At 38.3% G+C, this 24,505-nt stretch overlaps 1 protein-coding gene across 3 annotated transcripts in view; it reads right to left on the bottom strand.

Moving 5' to 3' along the window:
- Positions 1–24,505, bottom strand: part of LOC107566432 (acid-sensing ion channel 1) — a 168,444-nt gene that overhangs the window by 22,551 nt on the left and 121,388 nt on the right. For 2 of the 3 annotated variants that reach the window (XM_016251892.1, XM_016251894.1), the window contains exon 1: positions 4,900–5,893. The exons of the other annotated variant lie outside the window; for it this stretch is intronic. In XM_016251892.1, coding sequence (XP_016107378.1) covers positions 4,900–5,493 — 594 coding nt within the window. In that variant the 5' untranslated portion in view covers positions 5,494–5,893. Of the gene's footprint in view, positions 1–4,899; positions 5,894–24,505 lie in introns of those variants that run through there. 3 annotated transcript variants of the gene reach the window in all.

Genomic DNA, 24,505 nt, shown 5'->3' with positions numbered 1-24,505 from the left:
CTGAGACCCAAATGACACCATGCCACTCGCTCGAGGGCTACCCGAGCACCAGGCCGAGCTCCTAGCAAGCTGAAGCCGTTTGTCAGAGTTGCCAAAGGACTTTGATTGCAAAGCTTGCGTGTCTAATGAGCTGCACAACTCACTGTCCATTTTACCGCGGCTGGTGGCTCCAGATGTACGATAGCTTTGCACTGTCATGAAGGATCAGATCAATGCTGCTGACTCAGAAAACAATGAAATTATACAAGAACACTGAAGCCAAAGTCAAGCTGTTGAACATGTCGCCTGAACATGTCCAGATCCACATATGGCTTAATTCATGAACCATGGGCAGATGTTTTTTTACAAACAATTTACACAAATGCATTCTGCTCAAGTTGCATGAATGATAGTTTTGTGCGAGGAACAGACCAAAATTTAAGTGGAAAGGGAATTAAATAATCATTTATTGTTATCACATGGCACACAACCCCATCTTATGACTTTAGAAGACTTGGAATATAGTGCAAAAGACGTATGGACTACTTGTATGGTGCATGTCATTTCGGGGGTTTGGAACCACTTGAGGGTGAGCAAATGAAAACAGAATTTTAATTTATGGATGAACTATTCCTTAAAGCATTCAGACTGAAAAAGCTAAGGCTTCAGTAAGAGGAGCCTGTGGTCTTTCGGTAGCTGTGTGTGTGTGTGTTTGATCTCAAATGATAAATTGAGAAATTCACTAGATCTTGTGAGTGAGTTATTGTCAGGTTTGAGAGGTCGGTGTTCCCGGTCTGACAGCGATCAATACTGGCACAAAGATGGCCACAGGGTGTGCCTCGACTTGACTCGGCCACAAAAATCAATACCGGTTCCTCTATTGACAGCAAGTCGCACACATCGACAGCAGACTCAGTGAGGTAATGGAGAGGTAATATGGCCAATTTAAGACCAAAAGGCCTGCTAAAGGGGTTACGATTTATCTGTCAGTGGCCTGCCTGTGGACAGAAACACAGGCTCCAATCTCTCAATGTCGTCTCTGCTCAATCTCTCAAAAAGGTCTCCACACTGGCCTTTGGAGCCAGTAAAGGCTCACTGATTCTCAATATGATCCAATCTACCCGCAGCACAGTTGTAAAGTCAGCAGACACGTGGCTTTTTCCTTGAGATGTCCAACCTCGTTAAAAAGTCAATTGTTTTCATCTTAAAAATTCAACTGAAGACACGTCAGGAAATACGAGGAAGAAAGAACACTATAAATGATTCAGGAAATGGACTATGTAATAATTAAAAGTTTCCAAGCCATGCTTCATCTCAAGCTAGATACATCAATAAAGGGAGAAAAAAATCATATTAAATAATTATTTATATATAATGTATATGTGAAGTATAACATGTATACAATAATAAACATATTTATTCCTTTTAACCGATGAATTTCCATAACTTTTTCAGTTCTTTTTGTCAAGTAAGTGTCATGATGACGGTACTAACCTAAAATACTCAAAATCCATCAAACTCAACTACAACCCTTTCGTACCAATAGCGTTCACTTAAACAGAGCGCCGTACTGTTAAAAAAATACATTTTTCCTTTACAGAGAGAAGAAAAGAAGAGTGGTTGAGAACTGGGTTAGGATAATTAGTTTACTTCAAGCTCGACTGACGCTTCAATCTCAGACTCCAGTGTGCTGATAGTACAAGATAGTCGCAATTTAAATGAAAGCATCTCTGTATAGACCCCTGAGACTGACTTAGCTTCTTTCTATTTATGAAGAGTTGCTGTAATCGAATTAGACAAAGTGACTCTGCTCATGTGTGAACGGGGGATAGAAAAAGTGGAATTACAAAACAAAAGTTGGGTGTCTACATGGTAGATGTTTAAAGCAGGGTGTGTGTATTGACTAAATAGAAACAAGCCCACAGGGAAAGTGACCTTCTACCACAGTAGCTGCATTGATGCTGAACTCCAAATCAAGTCAAAGTGCTTCAAGTCCAGCAGCCAAATGATTCATTCTCAACACCAGCAATTTCCCCCAAAAAATATGCAAGACGAAGTGTTAAAATGAAACGAGTCACATAAATCCAGTCTTAATTTCCCCAATACACTCCTTGATGGTGCCTCGTCATTTGTCTTCTATAGTCACATACTAGGCAATGCCATTATTATGCAGAATGAAGAATAAAGATATTCACAGGGCATTGCCCTCGACAAAATGACGGCTCATAATTTCTAGGGCAAATGCAACGCAGTGCATACATTTAGCTAAATTACGTGAGACCTGGACACGAGGAGATTGCAGATAAGGCTCTTGGAATGCTAAGTGACTCGTGATGCAATATATCAAGTACAATATCCCAGGAGTCACATTGCTGAATGTGTTCAACATGACATTAAAGCGCCATTGTGTTTGTTTACTGACATAAATATAATTACAAAAAGCGACCTTAAAGTCAAGCAGTCATCTAGATAAATGGGGTCAGGACTAAGGCCATGTATGGAATAAAACTCTACCATGTGATTTATTGAATACAGTGCAGTAGCAGGATAGAGAGTGCAATGATAAATATTATTCAGTCCCTCCAGGATTTTGCGATTCTGCGATCTCTCAATTTATCGCAAACTTTTCGCAAACTTTCGTAATTGCCGCAGATTTTGGGCTTAGAAGTGTCCTGTGACGTCATCGCAATGCACATTCAGTCAAAGAAAGGTTCCAAAAATGGAATAAACAGCCTTGCATTGACCGATTTACAAGAGCTACATTGGACAAACGAACCGAAAGCGGAACTAATCCACAATATTCGTTTGGGCTACACAGCGCAGACCGTTTATCTGCTCGGTTTATCTGATCGCGATCTCGACACCGTTATACACAGAGCTGGGAGATACAGTGAAGAAAGCAGTCGAATTCGCCGCAGAATTCTGTTAAAGCTACAGATATCAGAACAAACGCCACTTATGTGGAAACCAGGAAAAACATTGTTCATCAAACACAAATCACCACCATTCACCATGGATTGAACAGTAAAACTACAGGAACAACTTGTGGCAGAAATGGTCCAATGTTTTCAAGTGTTTTTAAATGCTTCACACAACCTTTCCCAGCACTTCAAAGCTTTAAGTATTACCGAATTTGAAAGTTATTTTTAATGTGATGACATTATTTGTTCATCCTTCATAGGTTGCCCCATTTATAAAACTAAAAGTTTCATAATGTAGGAAAGCAAACACTTATTTAAAAATAAAAAAGACATTAAATTACCACTAGTAGATGGCCGCAGAGAAGTACTTATAGGCTTATTAGCCATTTCCACTTCCTTTTTTTTGTATTTATTAAATTATATTTAGACATTATGAAAGACAGTAATAAAAGTTGCTTTTATCTGCATCTCAGCTACCCAGACAGCACAAGTACACCTGTAAGACGTCTGCTAAAGATCTGGGAAACATCTGCTATGTAATCTGATAAATGTCTCAGAATGCATTCTAATACATGTCTATTTGACATCTGACTGGAAACGTCTTAGAGACGTATTGCAGATGAGCAAACACTCTAAAAATACATCTTGCATATGTAAACGCAGACTTCAAATAGACATCTCCGAGATGTACATGTGAGTGCTTTACTGTCAGGTGCTGGTGCCACCTTCTGTAGAGCTTAATGGCACTGGTGCCCTCAAATGTTAGTCTGGAGCCCTACAATGGCTCTCGGAGTCAGAAAAGTCATAATGTTAGAAGAATGTTGTCTGTGGTATATTTTCACTGCAAAAACAATAAGAAATGCCGCACTACCTTTTTATTTTGCATGGATAATCCAGCAAGTGGTTTTAAAAAAAAGAAAGTAAACAGTGTGTTAATTTATTTCACAATAGCTATTTTTAATTTTGAATCTGACAGTCTGATCAAATCATTGAGATGTTTAAAATGCAGTCAATAGAGCTTTCCTGCTCATTTGTCACCGGAAGTTAAAAGGTCAAGTGCATTACATCGTGGGTTCCATTATTCCATACAGCCTGCTCTTGCATACTGCACATTTTGGACAAATAGAAATGTCACATACTGTGCAAAGTAAACATGCTATATACTGCAACAATAATAAGAGTATTTGTGGAATAATGACAACGGTTTCACTTGTTTAAAAAAAGTAGTAGTCAATATGCAGTATATACTGTACAACATTCAGGTCAAAAAAATAAATTAAAAAGAGACAGTAAAACTGCAACTGAAATTGCTTGCAATTAATTAGTCATACTGGAAATGGAAGGTCAAGAAGCAGTGCATTGTGGGATATTGTTTTCCACGCAGTATCTGCATACAAATGCCCCTACTTTTAAAGTCTGTGTGCATTACATCGTGGGTTCCATTATTCCATACAGCCTGCTCTTGCATACTGCACATTTTGGACAAATAGAAATGTCACATACTGTGCAAAGTAAACATGCTATATACTGCAACAATAATAAGAGTATTTGTGGAATAATGACAACGGTTTCACTTGTTTAAAAAAAGTAGTAGTCAATATGCAGTATATACTGTACAACATTCAGGTCAAAAAAAATAAATTAAAAAGAGACAGTAAAACTGCAACTGAAATTGCTTGCAATTAATTAGTCATACTGGAAATGGAAGGTCAAGAAGCAGTGCATTGTGGGATATTGTTTTCCACGCAGTATCTGCATACAAATGCCCCTACTTTTAAAGTCTGCATTAAATTAGATAAAAGCGTTCAAATTTGCATGGTGCCACAGCAGACACAATGCACACTGCAGAAATAGTACGAGTAGTATGGCAGTATGCTAAAGCAAACAAAGCGCAACTAGTAGTGCAAGAGAGAATTTGTCCTCTCGTTTACTATAACGATTCCACTACAACACTTCTAGCATCGTTTGTTATCGTGAAGTTAAATGCGCACAAACTTACGGTGCTAAAGTTGCGCGGTCCGCACAGCTGCCCTTGAAATCGACAATAAAGCAACATCTCCTCAAGCTGATGCCCCAGACGGTCCAATAACTGCCTCATGGAGGGCTGAGAGTCCCGAGGAGGGGGGAGAAAGTGGTTGAAGTCCAGTATGCGAGCTAACGGTGACCAGGGAGGCTCATTATTAGTTCCGTCACCGAGCGCCTCTCGAACCGCGGGGGACACCTGCCAGTTTTTCCCGAAGAGTCCGAGCCACCGTCCCGCGCTAAATATGTCCGGTTTCTTCATACGACGCGGCAGCAAGATGTTCTGGTTGCAAATCGTCACGGAGGGAAATACGAGGCGTTTCGCGTAAGCCATATGCGCCTTGGTGTACACCGGCGACGAGAGCAGGTATCGGACCCGGTTGGAGGACCAAGTGAAAAGCAGCGCTAACGCCGTTAGAAACGCCAGCAGCCACGCGACCCTGCGCGGGTACGAGCCGCTGAGAAAGACGTGTCTCAGTCCGTGGAAGGTCGTGTGCTTCAGGAAAAGCTTTCCAGCTTCCTTTAGTGAGCCTTCAGTGCGTTGTTTCGATGCGGCGTCGCCTGGGCACATTTTGGAGTCGGTCTGATTCCTCTGACGCGCGCCGTTTTACCTCCCGTTAAACGCTCCAAAGCTCCCCAAAATGAATAAACATCGCGCGGTTCTGTTCCTGAAGCGTTTTACGCGGGGAACAAATCTGCGGATTCATCCAAACTGGTTGAAGTACAGCGCTGTAGTAAATGAGGACGGTAAAATATTATTTCTCCAGATCCAGATTTCCTCTCAGGGAAGCGAAATACAGCCGCGTAACGCACACCCCGCCACATTGTCTTCGCGTCAAGCACTTGTGCGGTTTTGTGTCATACTGTCAATCTGTTGTGCACTTTGAAGTTCAATTTTCATAAATTCAGTCAGAGTAATTCACTGGCGTGTGTTGGAAACGCTCAGCGCGAGCTTCATCCCTCTGCGCGCGCGCGCTCAGTTCTGTTCCTTTGTGAGCGCGCTGATCCTCTGCTGCATGTTACTCCACTGAACTTTCTTATTGCAGTGGTTAAATTACATGTTTCCCCTATTTTATTTGACGTCTTGCTGTAAGAAATAAACCGCAATAAACTATTTTAGTGATTTATTTTAGGTGCAATAACCCATATTAAAATATTGCCAAATGTATATCTAAATTTAGCTTATGCATCATACTGTTAACAAACGTTTTTTTTTTTATAAATATGTGAAATAAAGACAGATTTGTGAACAATATTTGAGAGAAATAGGCCTTTTGTGTACATAGAAAAAGTCTTAGGTCTTTGAGTTCAGCTCATGAAAAATGGGGGCAAAAACAAAAGTGTTGCGTTTATAATTTTGTTCAGTGTATATATTTCGATTCGTATTTTGCATTAGGTCATTCTGAAAACAAACATGCATTCAATTTCTGAAATGGCAGCAGGCCATTTTTTTCTCTAAATGAGTTCTTTGTGAATACAGTGAGTCTGTTTTTTATGCCAGCAGCAACCAATCATCAAAAATAGCATCTATCACAAGAACACTCATGTTGACATCAGCACATTCACACTACTATGGTGCTTTTTTACATCAAAATAAGGTTCAGTTTGTAATTGCCGGTTTTACAATGTATCATTCAGACAAATAATTACACCCTCCATCCTTGTTAGACTCTTAGTGGGCATGTTCTTAAGCTCAGGCAGGGAAAGTGGGCATGGTGCCCGCAGGTCATGGCCCACTTCCCTTAACAATGTATTCAAAGTCAATAAGCCCTTTTTTCACTGGCAGGCTCAAAGATGCCTCATAAAGGCTCTTGACCAAATGTGTACATAACAGAGGACAGTATTGACCAGAATGCTGTGCCAAAATAAACCTGTACACACCCGGATGTGTTCGGCCTTATCTGAGGCAAATGCTGGTGGGTGGTTCTGTGGACATTCAAGCATTGTGTGTCCTCGTCATCGTCCTTTCATTTGTTTTACCAAGAAAAAAATATATGCAAGGAGCTATGAATGTCTCAAATATATTACAGCAGATGTGTTACGATTCACATTTGACATTTAATTTTTAAAGGGGTCATATGATGCGATTTCAATTTTTCCTTTCTCTTTGGAGCTCTTGGTGCATAAAGAAGATCTGTAAAGTTACAAAGACTAAAGTCTCAAATCCAAAGAGATATTCTTTATAAAAGTTAAGAGTCAGCCACACCTACCTAAAACGGGTCGTTCTAACACGCCCCCACATATCTATGTCGTTATGTGGAAAGATTTGCATAACACCTCCCAAATGTTCACGCAAAGAAAGAAGGCGTAACTTTTATTCTCGCTGTAGTTTTGTTGTTGCCGCCACCATGTTGTGAATGCACTGTGCTTCGTAGTGAAAGCGAAACTACTTTGTTTGGTTTTCCAAAAGAGGACGATATCTGCTTCGTCATGCCTAGAGCTGATCCGTGCTGGTTGCTGAGGAAATACTACAACTTTGCGCTGTGGATCACCGGATCGGCTTTCACCGTGGACGAAGCGGAGTCCAGCCTGGGGTCGTCACATGTCCTTCCGGACGCTTCTTCGTCGAAATCGCCGGCCGCGCCGTTCTCAAGCCAGCCACCTCTGCTCACTCTAACCCTCTGGCCGTTCCTCACGCTAGCCCCCGGCTTCTGCTCACTGTAGGCCACCGTGTGTGACGCTGTGTTTTGTTGTGAAAGCGAAACTACTTTGTTTGGCCTTCCAAAAATGGACACGACTAGAAATCAGTGGTTAAGTTGTATTTACAACACTGTTCCAGAACACTTCAACCCAAATTTTCAGATGTGTGCAGCGCATTTTATGGAGGACCGTTTCCTGATCCTGGGAGAGTAGACTACAATGCGGGCTGGTCTGACTCACAGACTGTAAGTACGTTTTTTATATTTAAAGAGTTTTTATATATTTAAAGCGAGTTTTTTTGGGCAGTGTAGAGTAGCGCTTGTTGTTTGTCATTTCTCCGATCACAAATGCAGACATAGTTTTATGTTTGCGCGGCGCTATGCAACGCAACGCGTAAAAAGACAGTATAAGTCATTATAATCCATAATTATGTCCCCACTGGATGCAACGAATGCCTCGTTTATAATGGGTTTTAATGTTTTTGAATCATCGCTCCGGCCGGACAGGGCATCACAATATGGTGAGGGGCGTAACATTTCCGTCACACGCTTGAGGTATTCGGCCAATCACAACGCACTGGATAGCTGGCCAATCACAGCACACCTCGCTTTTTTAGAACGATTAGGTTTGTAAAAATCGACGTGTTTCAGAAAGGCGGGGCATAGAGGAGAAACAATGTACAGTTTGTGGAAAATAATGTTTTTTTTTAACCTTAAACTGCATAAACACATTTCATTACACCAAATACACAAAATAATGTTCTTTTTAGCAGCATCATATGACCCCTTTAAAGTCACATCAAATACGTGCCAAGAAGAGCTGTTTAATTTTTAAAGAGACGTTGAGGCTCACAAAACAATTAAAAAGTTATTTTCAGAGAGGGAATGGATCATAATGTATAGCTATAGGTTTCTCGAAAGCTATTTTAACCCTAGTGGTGCACAAATTACATGTCTTGGGAAGGAGTAGAAAATTTGGTCTGGCACATATAGCAAGCATTAATTAAAGATCTATCTAAAATATATTTGTATTTTTTTAACTTGCATGCATACAAATTTTTATTAAAGGGGTGGTTGATTGCGATTTCATTTTTTTAACGTTAGTTAGTGTGTAATGTTGCTGTTTGAGCATAAACAATATCTGCAAAGTTACGAAGCTGAAAGTTCAATGCAAACAGAGATTTTGTCTTTTAAAATTCTGGCAGACTACAAAAACGGCTGGTAGGGACTACAACAAGTTACTTCCCGGGTTCGTGACATAACAAACCCAGATAAACCCTGCCCTCTGGAAAAGGCAGCAAAGGGGGCGAGGCCTGCGCTGCTTTAGAGAAGAGGAAGAGAAAACTAGAGGTGCACGTGAAAATCTGTTCATATATGAATCACGATTCTGTCTTCTAACAATTCTAATGGATTCACAAGTTTAAAAATAAATGTTCTAAAGCAGCGGTTCTTAACATTGTTCCTCGCGTCCCCCTGCTCTGCACACGCTCTGCTCTCTCTCTCTCATTCAGCTCAGCTCCAGCAATGAACTGTTCCAATTATACACTTATTTTCACATAGCTATGAGAAGCATTAAACATGGACGTGCATGCAGTTGCCGTACTGTATTAAAGCTTTAATCAGGATAAATCCGAATATTAAAAACTAACAAATACCAGCGTATCTAAAAGTATGAGACAACAACAAACAAAAAACATAGGCCTACCATTAAAAGCCGTGCTTGCACAGGTTCTGCACGATCCTCTTCAATAATATCCTCTGCTTCTCAATCGAGCTCAAACTGATAAGCAATATAGACGACGCCATTGTTTACAATACAACCGGAGCACATGCCGCTGAGGAGAGGGGCGGGACGTTCAGTTGCGCACTAGAGACGGTTTAGCTAATCATAACACACTGGGCTAGCTAACCAATCAGAGCCCATCGCCTATTTCTGAGGGCGGGGCCTCATAAAAGCAGGAAATGATCAGCGCGTTTCTCAGAGAAGGGACAGAGCGGTGTGGAATAAAGGTAAATTATGTGAAAAATAATGCGTTTTCTTTTTTTTAAACGAAGCATTAACACATGTTAAACTGCACACCATAAACACAATCAAGCCTAGAAAAAACACAGTGAACCACCCCTTTAAATATTTGCATTATATTTTATAATTGAAAATTCTATTTATTTAAAAATCAGGATTATGTTTTTAAAAACGGGGAAAATTGTGATGAACAAAAATATTTTTGTTGCTTTCAGGGCTCTTGCAGGCAGAAGGAATAGCAATGATTTTTCAATCTTTTCATATTTTGGAGGTGTGTGAAGTTGGCATGGGACCACAGTGACTGCACACCCACATGTTCAACAGTCACAGACGCTTTTTACAAGCATCTTCATCAAAGAGGATGCGGCTCCGCTGTGGGGACAATCACACGCTGAGCTACAGCAACACCCAAATCAAGACGCAAATTAGTATTCGGCAAAACCAATTTACTACGAACCCAGATGAATTCAAGCTGTTTTTTGTTTTTTTTTCGGAAAATAGCTCTACGTGGTTTGCTGCTGCAGAGCAATGATGTATTCTTTTTGATGCTGAAAGGGGCTAAAAATATTTCATCATAATGGTGAGGATTTAAAAATATCTAAAAGGGTTGATGCGAGTGTCTAAATATTTTCCTATATTCGCAGCCTCTTAAACGGACATGCACTGCTATTTTGTAGGAAAGAGTGAGACATCTCCTTTTGGCCTCAAATAAAAAGAAATGCTTTCAATGGTGTATAAACGGATCAGTGCTCTAAGGTCCAAAGAGAACCTTTAATGGACGAAAGGCAGCCAAATGACCCAAAAGAGTTGCATTCTTTACACAACATTACACTGGGATACAAAAAAAAGGTATTTTAACACTGAAAACAACAAGAGAAGGTCTGTCAGTACAATTCTGAACATATGTTAAAAACCTATAAAGCAGAAATTGTGTTCAAAGTAATACCAATCTGCCACTAATCTGTCAGCTGAGTGAACTCTAGCACATGGCAAGCGGGTTTAGGAAGAGACTTGAAGAGCAAAACCATGACAGAGCCACAACTGAGATCGCATTTTATGGGGAAAATCGTTTGCAGCCCAAAATAGCCTTGATGGGGTCTAGAGTGGTTTATTTCACGGTGAACAAAGGCAAAACAGAAAGCACTTTTTGCCTAAATGAAAGACGCTGTATTCCGTGATGAACAAAAATATTTTTGTTGCTTTCAGGGCTCTTGCAGGCAGAAGGAATAGCAATGATTTTTCAATCTTTTCATATTTTGGAGGTGTGTGAAGTTGGCATGGGACCACAGTGACTGCACACCCACATGTTCAACAGTCACAGACGCTTTTTACAAGCATCTTCATCAAAGAGGATGCGGCTCCGCTGTGGGGACAATCACACGCTGAGCTACAGCAACACCCAAATCAAGACGCAAATTAGTATTCGGCAAAACCAATTTACTACGAACCCAGATGAATTCAAGCTGTTTTTTGTTTTTTTTTCGGAAAATAGCTCTACGTGGTTTGCTGCTGCAGAGCAATGATGTATTCTTTTTGATGCTGAAAGGGGCTAAAAATATTTCATCATAATGGTGAGGATTTAAAAATATCTAAAAGGGTTGATGCAAGTGTCTAAATATTTTCCTATATTCGCAGCCTCTTAAACGGACATGCACTGCTATTTTGTAGGAAAGAGTGAGACATCTCCTTTTGGCCTCAAATAAAAAGAAATGCTTTCAATGGTGTATAAACGGATCAGTGCTCTAAGGTCCAAAGAGAACCTTTAATGGACGAAAGGCAGCCAAATGACCCAAAAGAGTTGCATTCTTTACACAACATTACACTGGGATACAAAAAAAAAGGTATTTTAACACTGAAAACAACAAGAGAAGGTCTGTCAGTACAATTCTGAACATATGTTAAAAACCTATAAAGCAGAAATTGTGTTCAAAGTAATACCAATCTGCCACTAATCTGTCAGCTGAGTGAACTCTAGCACATGGCAAGCGGGTTTAGGAAGAGACTTGAAGAGCAAAACCATGACAGAGCCACAACTGAGATCGCATTTTATGGGGAAAATCGTTTGCAGCCCAAAATAGCCTTGATGGGGTCTAGAGTGGTTTATTTCACGGTGAACAAAGGCAAAACAGAAAGCACTTTTTGCCTAAATGAAAGACGCTGTATTCCTTGAAGGAAATTAAATTGGATGAAGTTTGATTTCTTTGGCTTTTGAAACGCTACTTACATTTTCCATCCCACAATGGAGTCTGTTCAAGTTTGTTTTTCACTGACTTCAATCTTTAATTCCTAACAAATGGACACAAATGAGTCAATATTGTCATACTGTAAGAATACAGAGTTTGATGAGAAATTGAGTTCATATTGAATTTTGATTGGATATTTGGCAAATCTGATCCCAATTTCAGATATCTTTGAAATCTCATCCTAAACTCTATTTATTCGTTATTATATATTGTAAGAATAATTTTAATGAACTTACAATGTTGTCTATGAGAAATAATTGAGATTTTAAAGAGATCCCGTTTACAAATTAACCATGCAAATTCGATTTAAATAACAGATTCAGCCAAACACTGTAAACTAGTATCACAGCTGGTTTGACCATACCGCTCTTAACATTTTGCATACTAAATCCAGTCCTCAGTACCCCACTAGTGTATGCTGTAGTGATCTGGAAAGCTGCCTATATCTATATAATGCCAAGTGTCCTCTGCGGAGACTCTGCAGCTGTGGACGGAGATGACTCTCACATGCGATAAAAGAGACAATTCAGTTCTGATGATGACAGACGAGCTTCAGTTACGGAAAGAATGGTGAACGAGAGGAGAAAGAGAATGAACAAAAAGAAATAAAATAATAGACAATGCAGCAGTGAATGAGAGGACAGAATAAATCATGAGCAAAGCCAGAAACTGAAAATATGATTGAGACTGTAACATAACAATGTAACATTTATCAGGAAACCTAAAAAAAAGTGTGCTTCATATGTACGTTTATTTAATCAGGGGAAAGAATGGCTGTGACATTTGATTCAAGAGAATATTCTAGAGAAATAATGATCAAAGTATTCCAACTCAGGAATCGGGGAATCAAACATTTGAATCGGGAGAGTGAACATTCAAAATTTTAGAAGAACGTTCAAAACATTCAAATCAGGAGACGTTTGAATAGAGAAAACCTTCAAAAGCACAATAAGAACAACAAGAAAAAACAAGGTTCAAGATGTTTGAATCAGGAGATAGACATTCAAATGAATAGATTCAAGAGAATTATGTTCAAACACTCAAATCGAGATACATTTTCAGTTAATGCTCAAATTGAAAAGCGCTCGAAAATGTTCTAATCAACAGAACATGATCAAACGGCTGAATTCAGAGAAAAGAACATTCAAAACAGCTGAAGAAAAGAATGAATGTTGAAGATCGGGAGATTCCAAATCAAATGATTAGATTCAAGAATGCAAAATCTGAGACACTGAACATTTTCTAATTGAGGGAAACTGATCATACAGTGCTGTGAAAAGGTTTTTGCCCCCTTCCTGTTTTTTTAATTTTTTGCATATTTGTCACACTTAAAAGATTCAGATCATCAAACAAATTTTTATATTACACAAAGATAATGCAAGTAAATACAAAATGCAGTTTTTAAATGATGATTTCATTTATTAAGGGAAAAAAGCTGTCCAAACCTACGTGGCCCTACGTGAAAAATTAATTGCCCCCTCCTGTTAAATCATGAAAGAACTGCAATTAACCACATTATTTTAGAAAGCGGAGTTAAATTTCACTAGCCACACCCAGGCCTGATTACTGTCGGACCTGTTGAATCAAGAAATCACTTCAATAGAACCAAATCTTTTAAGTGTGACAAATATGCAAAAAATTATAAAAACAGGAAGGGGGCAAAAACCTTTTCACAGCGCTGTATGACTTCAGAGAAAAATCGTTTGAAATGCTTAAACCATTAGAAAAAATATCTGAACGAAATGAATGTTCAAAACATTTGAATTGAAAGGCAGAATGTTCATATTCTATAAAAGAGAATAAAAACTGCACAATGGTGCCTAACTAGGTTAAGACAATTATGGTGAGTGAAATATCAAAGTATCTCACTAAGTTTTGAAGCAATCTAACATTCTAAAAGGAACCAAACATTTGGGATGCATATATATACGATCCCCAGAAACTCGTTTTGAAACAGCCAGAGCGAGAGAGAAACAAGGAGAAAGCATCACTGGCCAAGTCTGTGGGTAAGTGAGCTGCTTCTGATGAATGACTCTCAGACGGCTTGAACTGAACCCATCCGCAGGGGTCAGCCGCCACATGACCAACCGTAAACAAACGAGTAACAATAACTCACAAACGCTCACGTATGAGTATGGAAACATCTCCAGAAACAATCTCCGCAATAAATAGCACTGTCATTCTCCCGGAATTCCCTGAGAGCCTCTTAAAGATAAACAGCGGCTTCTTACACGCACGTCTCCGTCAACCTCGCTACAGGTCAGAATTCCCAGCAGTCTGTGTTGTCAGTTTTTCAGAACAGCGGGACATCAAAGTCTTGCCCCCAGATGCAATAATCTCTGTCGGTGCCACACTTACATTTGAATTCAATTTTATTTTTAGAGTTTTTCACCTCAGGTGACCGTGTGAACATCAGCAATTTCTGCCGTCTTCACTTCTGCCACATGAGGAGTTATTTAAGTTTGTTTGATCTCAAAATTGTATTTGAATGAAGGCTATATATTATGGGGCCTGATTCATTTCCAAAGTCACACTGAAGGGTGTTCAGGTTCAACCTCTGTTACAGTGAGGCGAACACTAATAGAAATGAAGCTGAAGTTTAGAAGTAAAAAAAAAAAAAAACATGTTTCATTAAAAATGAATGACTAAATGGGGTGGTTTTGTAGACGTCGCTTTATAGGATTCACAATGGATGAATATAGACGTTGTAATGTCAAATAACGTCAAGCCTTAAACAAGCTTTAAACTCATTCAATTCAACACGAAAGATCATATTAAAAGCGGATCGTTCACTGTTGTTGCTCACAAGGACACAGATCAGCTTTACAGATACAGATTTAAAATATGTTGAATGAATTCATGTTTCTAGGTCCTACTTCACCACCAAAACCAAAAAATATTAAGATATTTTGCACCAAGACTACAATTATTTTAATGGCAATTAAGCACATTTCTGATTTCTCATCAGGTCTTAGAATTTACAATTTAAATACACTTTCAAATTTTTATTTTATTTATTTCATTTATTTATTAAGTTTTCTACCAAACTATGATCCTTAGACACTAAGGGTGTAATGATGCTGAAAATTAATCACAGGAATAAATTACATTTGAAAATATATTAAAATAGGAAACTGTTCTTTTAAATTGTAATAATATTTCACAATATCACTATAGATCACTACATGCATCATTTCTCCTTTAGGGTCTAAGGATCATATTTTGGTGGAAAACTTGATAAACTACGATTCAAAATGAAAGGGGTATGAAAGAAATGTATTGTTTTTAGAAAGTGTATTTCAATTGTATAGCTACCTAAATCAGTTCAGATGGTTTGTGTTGATGGGTGTATCCCACAAATTCTGTCAAGAACCTGGCTGGCTCATATTTCTCCTAAAATCAAAAGAGAAAAACAAGAAAGCAGGGATTAATGTTCCGTCTCTACGACGGATTTCCGTCAGTTCATAAAGAGTCACTTGCTGCAATCCTGAATGATTCAGCCATTCGAACGAATCAATTGAATGAATGATTCAGTGATAAAATCAGTGACTTGCCGCCACCTGCTGGTGATTTAGTTGAATTTTTAGCGTATAATTTCAGTTATTTAAATCATATTTCTGTATTCAAAATTTTATATTTAAAACATTAATCTCCACATGAATTTATGAATTTAATTGCACTCATGCTACCTCTGAGCCTCATTAAACGTCTGAAAATTTACCTACAAGCCACTTTTTTGTTCTTCTGTGCCACCTCTGTAGTACAAATTAAATGATTAATACTAATTTCATATGATTGGTAACTTGTCTTATTCTACATATTGTTTTAAATATTTTTTTTTTTTTAAAGATTATAAACGTAATTTTTTGAATTTGACAGATGAAAATGATGCCATTACAAAGGTAAAAAGAAAATACTCCTGTAAGTCACTTTAAGGAGTCAAATGTCAGCTCGTATTAGGAAGGCAAATTTTTGATCAGAATTTTTTGTTATTGATCTGAAGGTGCTCCTACATTTTTTAATTAGGAGGACAAGCGCTCCTAATTACAAGAAGAAGAAAAAACGGCTCTTAAACTGGGTGTGTGACAGGTATGGCTGAGGAATGGGGTTTGGTCGAAGAAAAATGTTCAGTCAAAGGATATATATATTTTTTTTTGCTTTAACCCTGCAATATAAGAAGAAGTAGAATAAGAAAAATAAGTTACCAATCATATGAAATTAGTATTAATAAATTAATTTGTACTACAGGAGGTGGCACAGAAGAACACAAAAGTGGCTTGTAGGTACATTTTCAGATGTTTAATGAGGCTCAGAGGTAGCATGAGTGCAATTAAATTCATGCGGCGATTAATGTTATATATATACAATTTTGAATACAGACATATGATTTAAATATTGAAATTATACGCTAAAAATTAAACTAAATCACTGTAAGTCACTGATTTGATCACTGAATCATTCATTCAATTGATTCGTTCGAACGGCTGAATTCAGGATTGAAGCAAGTGACTCTTTATGAACTGACGGAAATCCGTCGTAGCGACGGAACATTAATCCCTGAGAAAGTATATTTTATATAAATAACATTGAACCTATATATATATATATATATACTTAAACAAACACACACATTTAGGAAGCTATACTTCTCTTTCCACCTGTCTACATCATGGACAATCTGTCCAAGGTCTATTAATACGGCTTCAGGTACACCTCAGTCTGTTTGTTTGTGTGTGTGAGTGTGTGTGTGTGTGTGTGTGTGTGGAGGGAAAGCAGATAACAGCACTTGTCAGACACATACAGAGCAAGAGTAATGAGGCAGGACGTGTCGACTTCACCCTGCAGGAAACACACACTTGTGTGTGTGTGTGTATGTGTGTGGCTGATAGATTTCAACACCTGCTTGACCTCATATCTGAATCACTTCTCTCACTGATCCTGTTCACTTCTAGCCAACAGCCCTTTGAATTTAATTTCACTCCAGCATTTTACTGAAAACTTTTTTTCCCCTCCTTTAGAATGTCTGCTACACTGAGTGAAGGATTACTTTTCCTCTTTTTACCCAACATAGGATGGAGTGGGTATTATTGAGCACTATGTAATGTCTGTTTCATTCATACAGGAAGCTGGAGGGCGCCCTCGCACAGAAACTCCACATATGCATCACAGAAGCAATAAAACTCATGAGCTCTAGGAAATCCCTAATATGGACAAAACTATGGGATAAAAGCATCCAGCTATCGCTGTAGCTGAATAAAAAGATTTTAAATGATGAAACATTAAGACAATAAACTGCGACATATATCTCAAGGCATCTCGGGTATTTTCATAATAATTATGAATATTTTTAATCCATTGCTAATCGACATAGGCTTTTTTACAGTATAGAATATATTTCCTGCCTCATTCTGTGATAAGAAGCCACATCAAATTACAAAAGGAAGCTATTTCAAACATTTGACTGATGTTGTGGAGTAGAAATGATAATGTTCTCTTTTGTTGGATGACAGGTTTAGAAACGCTTCTCATTACAAGGGAAGATGTCTGGCACCTGTTGCTTTGTCAAATGAATGTTATAAGCAGGGAGGCATCTGCTCATCTCAGCGCGTAGACTCACGGACACAAACAAACAGAGCCAACTCTGAGAGAAATAAAACGCACGGAAATTCTTTACACGCAAAACATTCACAATCGAGTATTGAACAGTGAATGTCGTACCAAACAGTTTAATAATATATTGAGAATTGTGGCATCCCTATTAATGAGTAAGGCTTTAACTTAAATAAACTGAATGTCGTGAAATGATGAAAAACAACTATTTATAATTTATTAATAAAATATAAAATGTATATAGTTCTTCAAGGCCCTTCAAAGAGTAAAAAGGTGTTTTCACATATAGTTCGTTTTAAAAGAACCAAACCTAGTTCACTTAAACTCCTCACAGTTCGCTTTTGGGTCCTTTCAGAGGGGCCTGAGATCACTTGGTTTGTTCACATATCCGAGCTTTGGACGCCTCAAATGAACTAGGCGTGAAAACACCCAAATACAACAAAGTAAACAAAATGACAATGAACAAACATACCATATGGAAAAAAAAATTACAATAAAAAAAAAAACACTGTACATTAAATAAATAAAAAACAAACACATACATGCATACCCTAATAAACGATACAGTAATTCCTAAAAGGCTAAATTGGAACAAATATGTGCTAAATTTCTATGAAAAAGTGACAAGTACCAGTTATTTCAGAGACAAACAGAATCAAGTTTCTTTACTACTCATAAGAACCTGCAAAAATGTCTCAAAATAATGCTAAAACGTCTATAAAATCAATAAACTTTGTCAAATGACTAGTTCATCCTCAAGTGAATTACATCATTCTGGTTCCTTTCAAACAAGTTTCCCAGTCGACTCATATAAGCTTAAGCACTGAGATCTCAGAAAAAAAAATAAATCGTGCAATTTTTATCATTGCTTGCCATTTCTGTGCGCAATAAACATAAGAAAACAACTTCAACACACCCCTCAAGCAAGTATATGAATATAAACAAGCAAGAAAAAACAGTTTTTCTGGTCCATTTTGGCCTATTTTGCTCCCATAACATGTCTTCCGTCAGGCTAATGAAAAAAAACGCCCAAAATAGACATTTGAGTTTATTTATTTTGCATCTGTTGATTTCATATACAATGCAAATCACTTTCTTTACCCCATTTCACTTTTCGAGCCTATTTTTGTGCTTTTCAATATTTTGGCCCATATTTTAACACATCAGACAGCACTCAAATATCAATTAAGGCTATTTTGGGCTATTTTGCTCCCCTAACTTGTCGTCTTTCACACTAGTGGAAAGAAACCATCTAAAATAATAATTTAAGTGTTTATTTCAATTATAATACATATGTCGGTAGCACTTCCATACACTGACCTTTGCAGTTTTATTCCCATCTGTATTTGTTAGATTTTCACGGAAGGGTTGTTCATGTATCATTCGCCTGGTTTATATATTCCTAAAACATGGCGATTTTTTTCTGGCTGTATTTTCTGATTTTAGGAGTGACAAAAAGCGATATTCAAAATCCCCTCTGTAAAAACCTTTAACTCTAACGTGTCAACAAAATCATACAAGTTTTGAATTTTGAATCTAGTTTTATCCAAAGTACAGATTTCGGTTCTGAAAATGCATGCAAATTAGGGCATATTTAATTACATAATGGATCATTTGCATAGTTACACATAATATTTCAGAACTTATAATATAAAACAGTTGCCATTACATGATTAATCAACTGGGAAAAATATGGTGATATCTAATAAAAAATTATCAAAAATTTAAATTTTTTCCACTTTTCACCTGTATTGTCTTGCCTTAAATGACTAATAATGACCTATGAACACTTAATTGAAATATGGGTATGAATAAGATCTCTAACGAACAGCTGGAAGCATCTGATTTTCACTGGAGAACTCTCACGCACTTACAAACCCATGAAGGACGTCATAGCAGGCTGTGTGTATAATTGGTGATTGTCTTGAAGATAATGCGGCACATCCATCACTGAAATAAGTCATCCGGCATCCCTGCTCTCCCTCAGACAGGTATGAAAACACGCAGTAAATCAAAGTCTGCACACACACGTGGGAGGGCCGTCACTGAGAGATGAATACTTATCAGTTTTCTAAGATCTGATCGAGCACATCTCGCTCAAGACCCTGAGAAGACAATGATGCGTTTTCAATGCGTTGCCGTTGGCGATGGAGATCATCCGCACACCTCCGGCTTTACCGCAGTAAACAAAGCCGAGGTGCATTCATCACAGCACTATTCTGAACAAGAAAAGCGTGGGCATGAAACTCGCAGAAAGGTACTTCGTGCAGCTTGGTTTTGTGCTGCAGACTGACTGTACGCCAGCTCGACTCATCTGAACCACATTTGGTTGCACTTGAACTTTCAAATATCTTGTGAAAATACCAAGAAAGAGCACCTGAAAGGAGCAAAATCTTCTATAAATCACTGAGCAGTAAAAAGAAAGTCTTCATTTTTATTGTCTGTTGTGTCACAATAAAGACAACAAGAAATGGCGTGATTCTATAATATAGTGTATTTTTGAATGCATCAAGATATTAATAAGATATATATGACTTGATATGTTCAGGAGGAATTGATTGGATCGTGATATATTTAATATAAAAATATAAATATTTATATTAAACTTACATGGCGTACTGGACATGAACTAGACACATATATAAAAAAGTTGAAAATGAAAGTCGTTTCAGAGAGTTATAATATTACATATTACAACACATTTCTATAGCATGTATTTCATTAAAAAAAAAAAAAATTAGTAGGGAATCAGGCTATATTAGACCAGAAGCAATATTAAGAAAGTAAATAGAGTCATTTCTTGTTGACTCAACATGCTCTCAACTTCCAAAATTCAATCTCCATCCAATAAGTGTTTTTTTCTGTGGCAGCCTTGAGCCAATGTGCTGCTTTAAATCCGTTTTATTGGGCTGCACAAGCTTACATTCATAAAACAAATAAACTTGATTCTTCCTGTTGTGCCTGTGCATGCTTTGTCGTGATGAAGTTCAGCACTCGATGGACTGAGAGTCTGTTAAGTAAGTGTAATTCTCTGTGTTCTGGAGCCCTCTAGTGTTCAGGCAGCAACAGTGACATCAGGTGCGTTCAGAGAAACTCTAATACACATTAAAGGGATAGTTCACCCAAAAATGAAAATTCGGTCATTAATTACTCACCCTCATGTCGTTCCAAACCCGTAAGACCTTCGTTCATCTTCGGAACACAAATGAAGATATGTTTGATTAAATGTGAGAGCTCTCAGACCCTGCATAAATGTTCCCAGGTCCAGAAACATAGTAAGGACATCGGTAAAACAGTCCATGTGACATCAGTGGCACAACACAGCTACGAGAATACTTTTTGAGCGCAAAGAAAACAAATAATTTTTTCAACAGTTGTTCTCCCCCAAGTTACATCTTCCGCCATTTTAGAGAGCATCGCAATGCACAAGCACGCTTTCCCCTAAGCATAAACAACGCTGATAACACAGATTACGTTCATGCGCGCACTTTCTCCCCCAAACGTAAACAACGCTGATAACGTCGATTACGTTCTTGGGTACTCTCCAAAATGGCGGAAGATGTAACTAGTGGGAGAAGAATTGTTAAATCAATTGTTATTTTAGTTTTCTTTGCGCTCAAAAAGTATTCTCGTAGCTTCGCAAAACTGAAGTTGAGCCACTGATGTCACATGGACTGTTTTACCGATGTCCTTACTACGTTTCTGGACCTGGGAACATTACAGTTGCGTTGCTGTCTATGCAGGGTCTGAGAGCTCTCACATTTCATCAAAAATATCTTAATTCTTTAAAAGAGACTCATGATCATTAAACTGTAAAATTACAGACAAAAGTCATTTGTAGCTCCCTCGATCATTAGCGCTGTTTACCGAAGCATCGCTATCACTATTGCTCACATAAGTGAGTGATTTGAGCACACAGTAATCCTAAATATAAAACTTTGGCATGTCACTTCTCCCACACCTAGCAACCACCTATAACACCCTAGCAACGGCACAGCAACACTCTTTGCAACCACCCCGAACACCCGGGTGAACGTCAGAACAGCACCACATGAGAGACACTCTAAGATCTGCATAGCAACACTCGGCAATACCCTAGCAGCCCCTAAATATTATGCATTAAATATGTATTAGAAATGTTTTTCAACTGCACACATCCTTAAAAATACTAAGGCTACGTCCACACGAAGCCTTTCCCTATCCGATCTTTTTTCCCCCTCATCTCAAGTAATATCTGCGTCCACACGAAACCACGAAACCGACACAAAACGATGTAGTATACATGCCAGACCAGTATGTGGCGCTGTAATTCTGCCACAGAGATTCACTAAAAACGGAGAAGACTTGGACTATGCGCATAAACCTTGCGCGCGGTATACAAACGAACATGGAACAATACATTTATTAATCTGTGTTAATGTTAGTTAATAAAAAGACAATCGTTCGGTGTTTGTTCATGTTTTTGTTGCGGTTACGTGACGTAGCGGTGTCTGACTAGGGGCGAGACGTGGGCTGATGACGTCATCGTTTCAGAAAATATACGGATTCGCTGTCCACACGAAAACGCAAGGGCGGCGTTTTCAGATTTATCCACTCTAGGAATATCGGTTACATACATCAAAAAATATCGGTTTCACTCTCCCAAAACGCCGGATCCATGTGGACGAAACGCCTATACGATACAAAATTTATGCGTGTACAGCTAAATGGGTCTCCGTGTGGTCGGGGCCTAAGGGTGTTTATTTTCATAATTTGAAGGCTTGTTATTATTTCAAATGAAATATTAATGTATAGCATTAATTCAATCAATTAATCTGGAAATCACAGTTAATTTGATTAAATTTTTAAAAATTTATCAATAGTCCTATTTCATTCATGAAGTCTTTAAAGGAGGAATTTTACAAGTCACGCCAACAAAACGTTCAGTCAAATGCTGGAACCTTCAGGTGTGATCGCTGTCATCATCGTTAAACGGCCGTGCAATGAATTAGCATTTCACAGAGCGCTGCATAAGCGTTTCTGAGGGTTATAAAAGGAACGGAGCCAGGGCTGGAGAGAAGCTGGTGTGAAATGTGTTTTCTGGCCTTGTTAATATTAGATGAGCTGCTGTCATCAGCACCGATCCTCCAATAAACCATGAAGATCAAGTTGAGATTATACAGTCAAGGTCAAATTAAACACTAGCACACACTTCTAAGATACCAAATACAGCATCAGATAAAGTATAGACCCCGCACACTCTTTGTCTTAAAGAGTTTTAAATGACAAGCCAATTATTGATTCCACATCTATAATTAACTGTATTGAACTCAATAGTCTTTTTTTTGCCCAATTTAGCAGTTTAGATAACACTGATTCTTCGCCAAAAATAATATGCTTAGACACTGTCTGACAAAATAAAATAAATAACACTACTTAAACTATGCTATTTAGGTGTTGCGGGTAGTTGCTAGTCAAAAAAAGAGCCAGTTCTGGTCTAGATAATGCTTGAGTCTCTTCAACGCAAGTCTGTCAAATTTTTGCCCGTTTAATTATCGGTCAGGTGAAACTATTAAATCTGACTGCTGAGGAAATGGCTAAGTGATAGCACAGCTTTTAAGGCCTAACTATAATGATAACTATATTAGCGTCCACACCAATGAACATTGTTTTTTATGGGCACATTGTTAGAGTTATGTTATCGGCTGTTTTAAGTGCGCAAACTTTCCGGTGGATTCTGATTGGCTATCAATGCTTTTTTATCGTTCATCAGCTGGACAAAATCATTCTGAGAGTGATCGCAATGATATCGTTCTTCTGTGTCGTTATTGTTATAGTATGGTCTTCCCTATTTCAGAGAATTGGAAAGATTTTTAAAGGCAATACTAGCGGCTGAAATGGGTACTGCAATCCAAATTCAAAATACTTGAGTTGGCAGATTGAGGACACGCAAGAGGAATGAGTGCAACTGACAATGAAAGGTGAAGAGCATTGCACTGTAAGTTGATGAGTTGATGTATCCACATTTTAAAATGTCTCTGGTCAGAGAGTTTTTTAGATGGTTACTGAGGCTTTTAGGTTGGGTCGAATCTGCAATCTCTGACCCAGTTCGTTTGCTGACTTACATGGATGCGATACGCTGTGTTTTCTACTAACTTGCAACCCGGGTGTCTAAACACTATTGAGTAAATTGGCAGTGGGTGGAATCACACAAACCAAAACAAAAACAGACATACTGACACGGAACACACATTTCAAAGTAGAATAACTGGCTGTAGCAATTATGTGAACAACTGTGTATTTTTATGCTTTAGTAAAGTCAAAAGAATTACATACAGCACCATTAAACCTGAGTTATAACGTATTATAGTCTTCGGTGTAAACCTTTATTCTAGGTATCATTCATGTCTTGAACACAAACGATTCAGGGTAAGTATAAGCAATAATGCAGAAAGGAAAATCTTGAAATGTCACAAACACAGACGTTTGTTAGTCATAACCGACTCCATTCTCTGATTGAACAATAGTTAGCTGATCGCATGGCTGGGCGTGCAGAAGAGCGAAACGTGAGCTTGTGCTCTGTTGGTGAAAAAAGATCCCTGTCTAATGGAGCTGGAGGAAGTTGGACTCGAATTCTGCGCCGGGACGGAAAGATGAGCTGCCCATCTGCTTGGCACAGGCCCGCCTCCTATCGACCCGCTCCAGCACTCTTCTAAATATCTGTCAATCGATGGAGACTCGCACAGAGTGACCTCAGATTCTTAGTGTTGCAAGAATGATAAGCAAATAAGCACTAATGGCGAGGTCGAGATTAGCAGAGAACACTAGCATTGACTGACTCAGCTAGCTGATATGAACTGATACACTAGTTGAACCACTAAATGTGGATTATATAATACAGCATTTATGGTGGTCAAATGTTTTGTTTGTGTGCATACGGCATATTATCTGTAGGCTGATAATACATCCCATTGGAGGCATCAGATAATAAACATCCATTATCAGAGCACAGCCAGTGGTGTTTAAAACCCCATATGCACTTACCAGGCAGGAGACTAAATATACTTAAGTGCTCTAAACCGATTCTTC

The sequence above is a fragment of the Sinocyclocheilus grahami genome, unplaced genomic scaffold (assembly GCF_001515645.1).
Source record: "Sinocyclocheilus grahami isolate Dianchi unplaced genomic scaffold, SAMN03320097.WGS_v1.1 scaffold1075.1, whole genome shotgun sequence".
Classification (NCBI taxonomy): Eukaryota; Metazoa; Chordata; class Actinopteri; order Cypriniformes; family Cyprinidae; genus Sinocyclocheilus; species Sinocyclocheilus grahami.
Note: the sequence above shows the minus strand (reverse complement) of the source record. Positions and strands in the feature narration are given on the sequence as shown.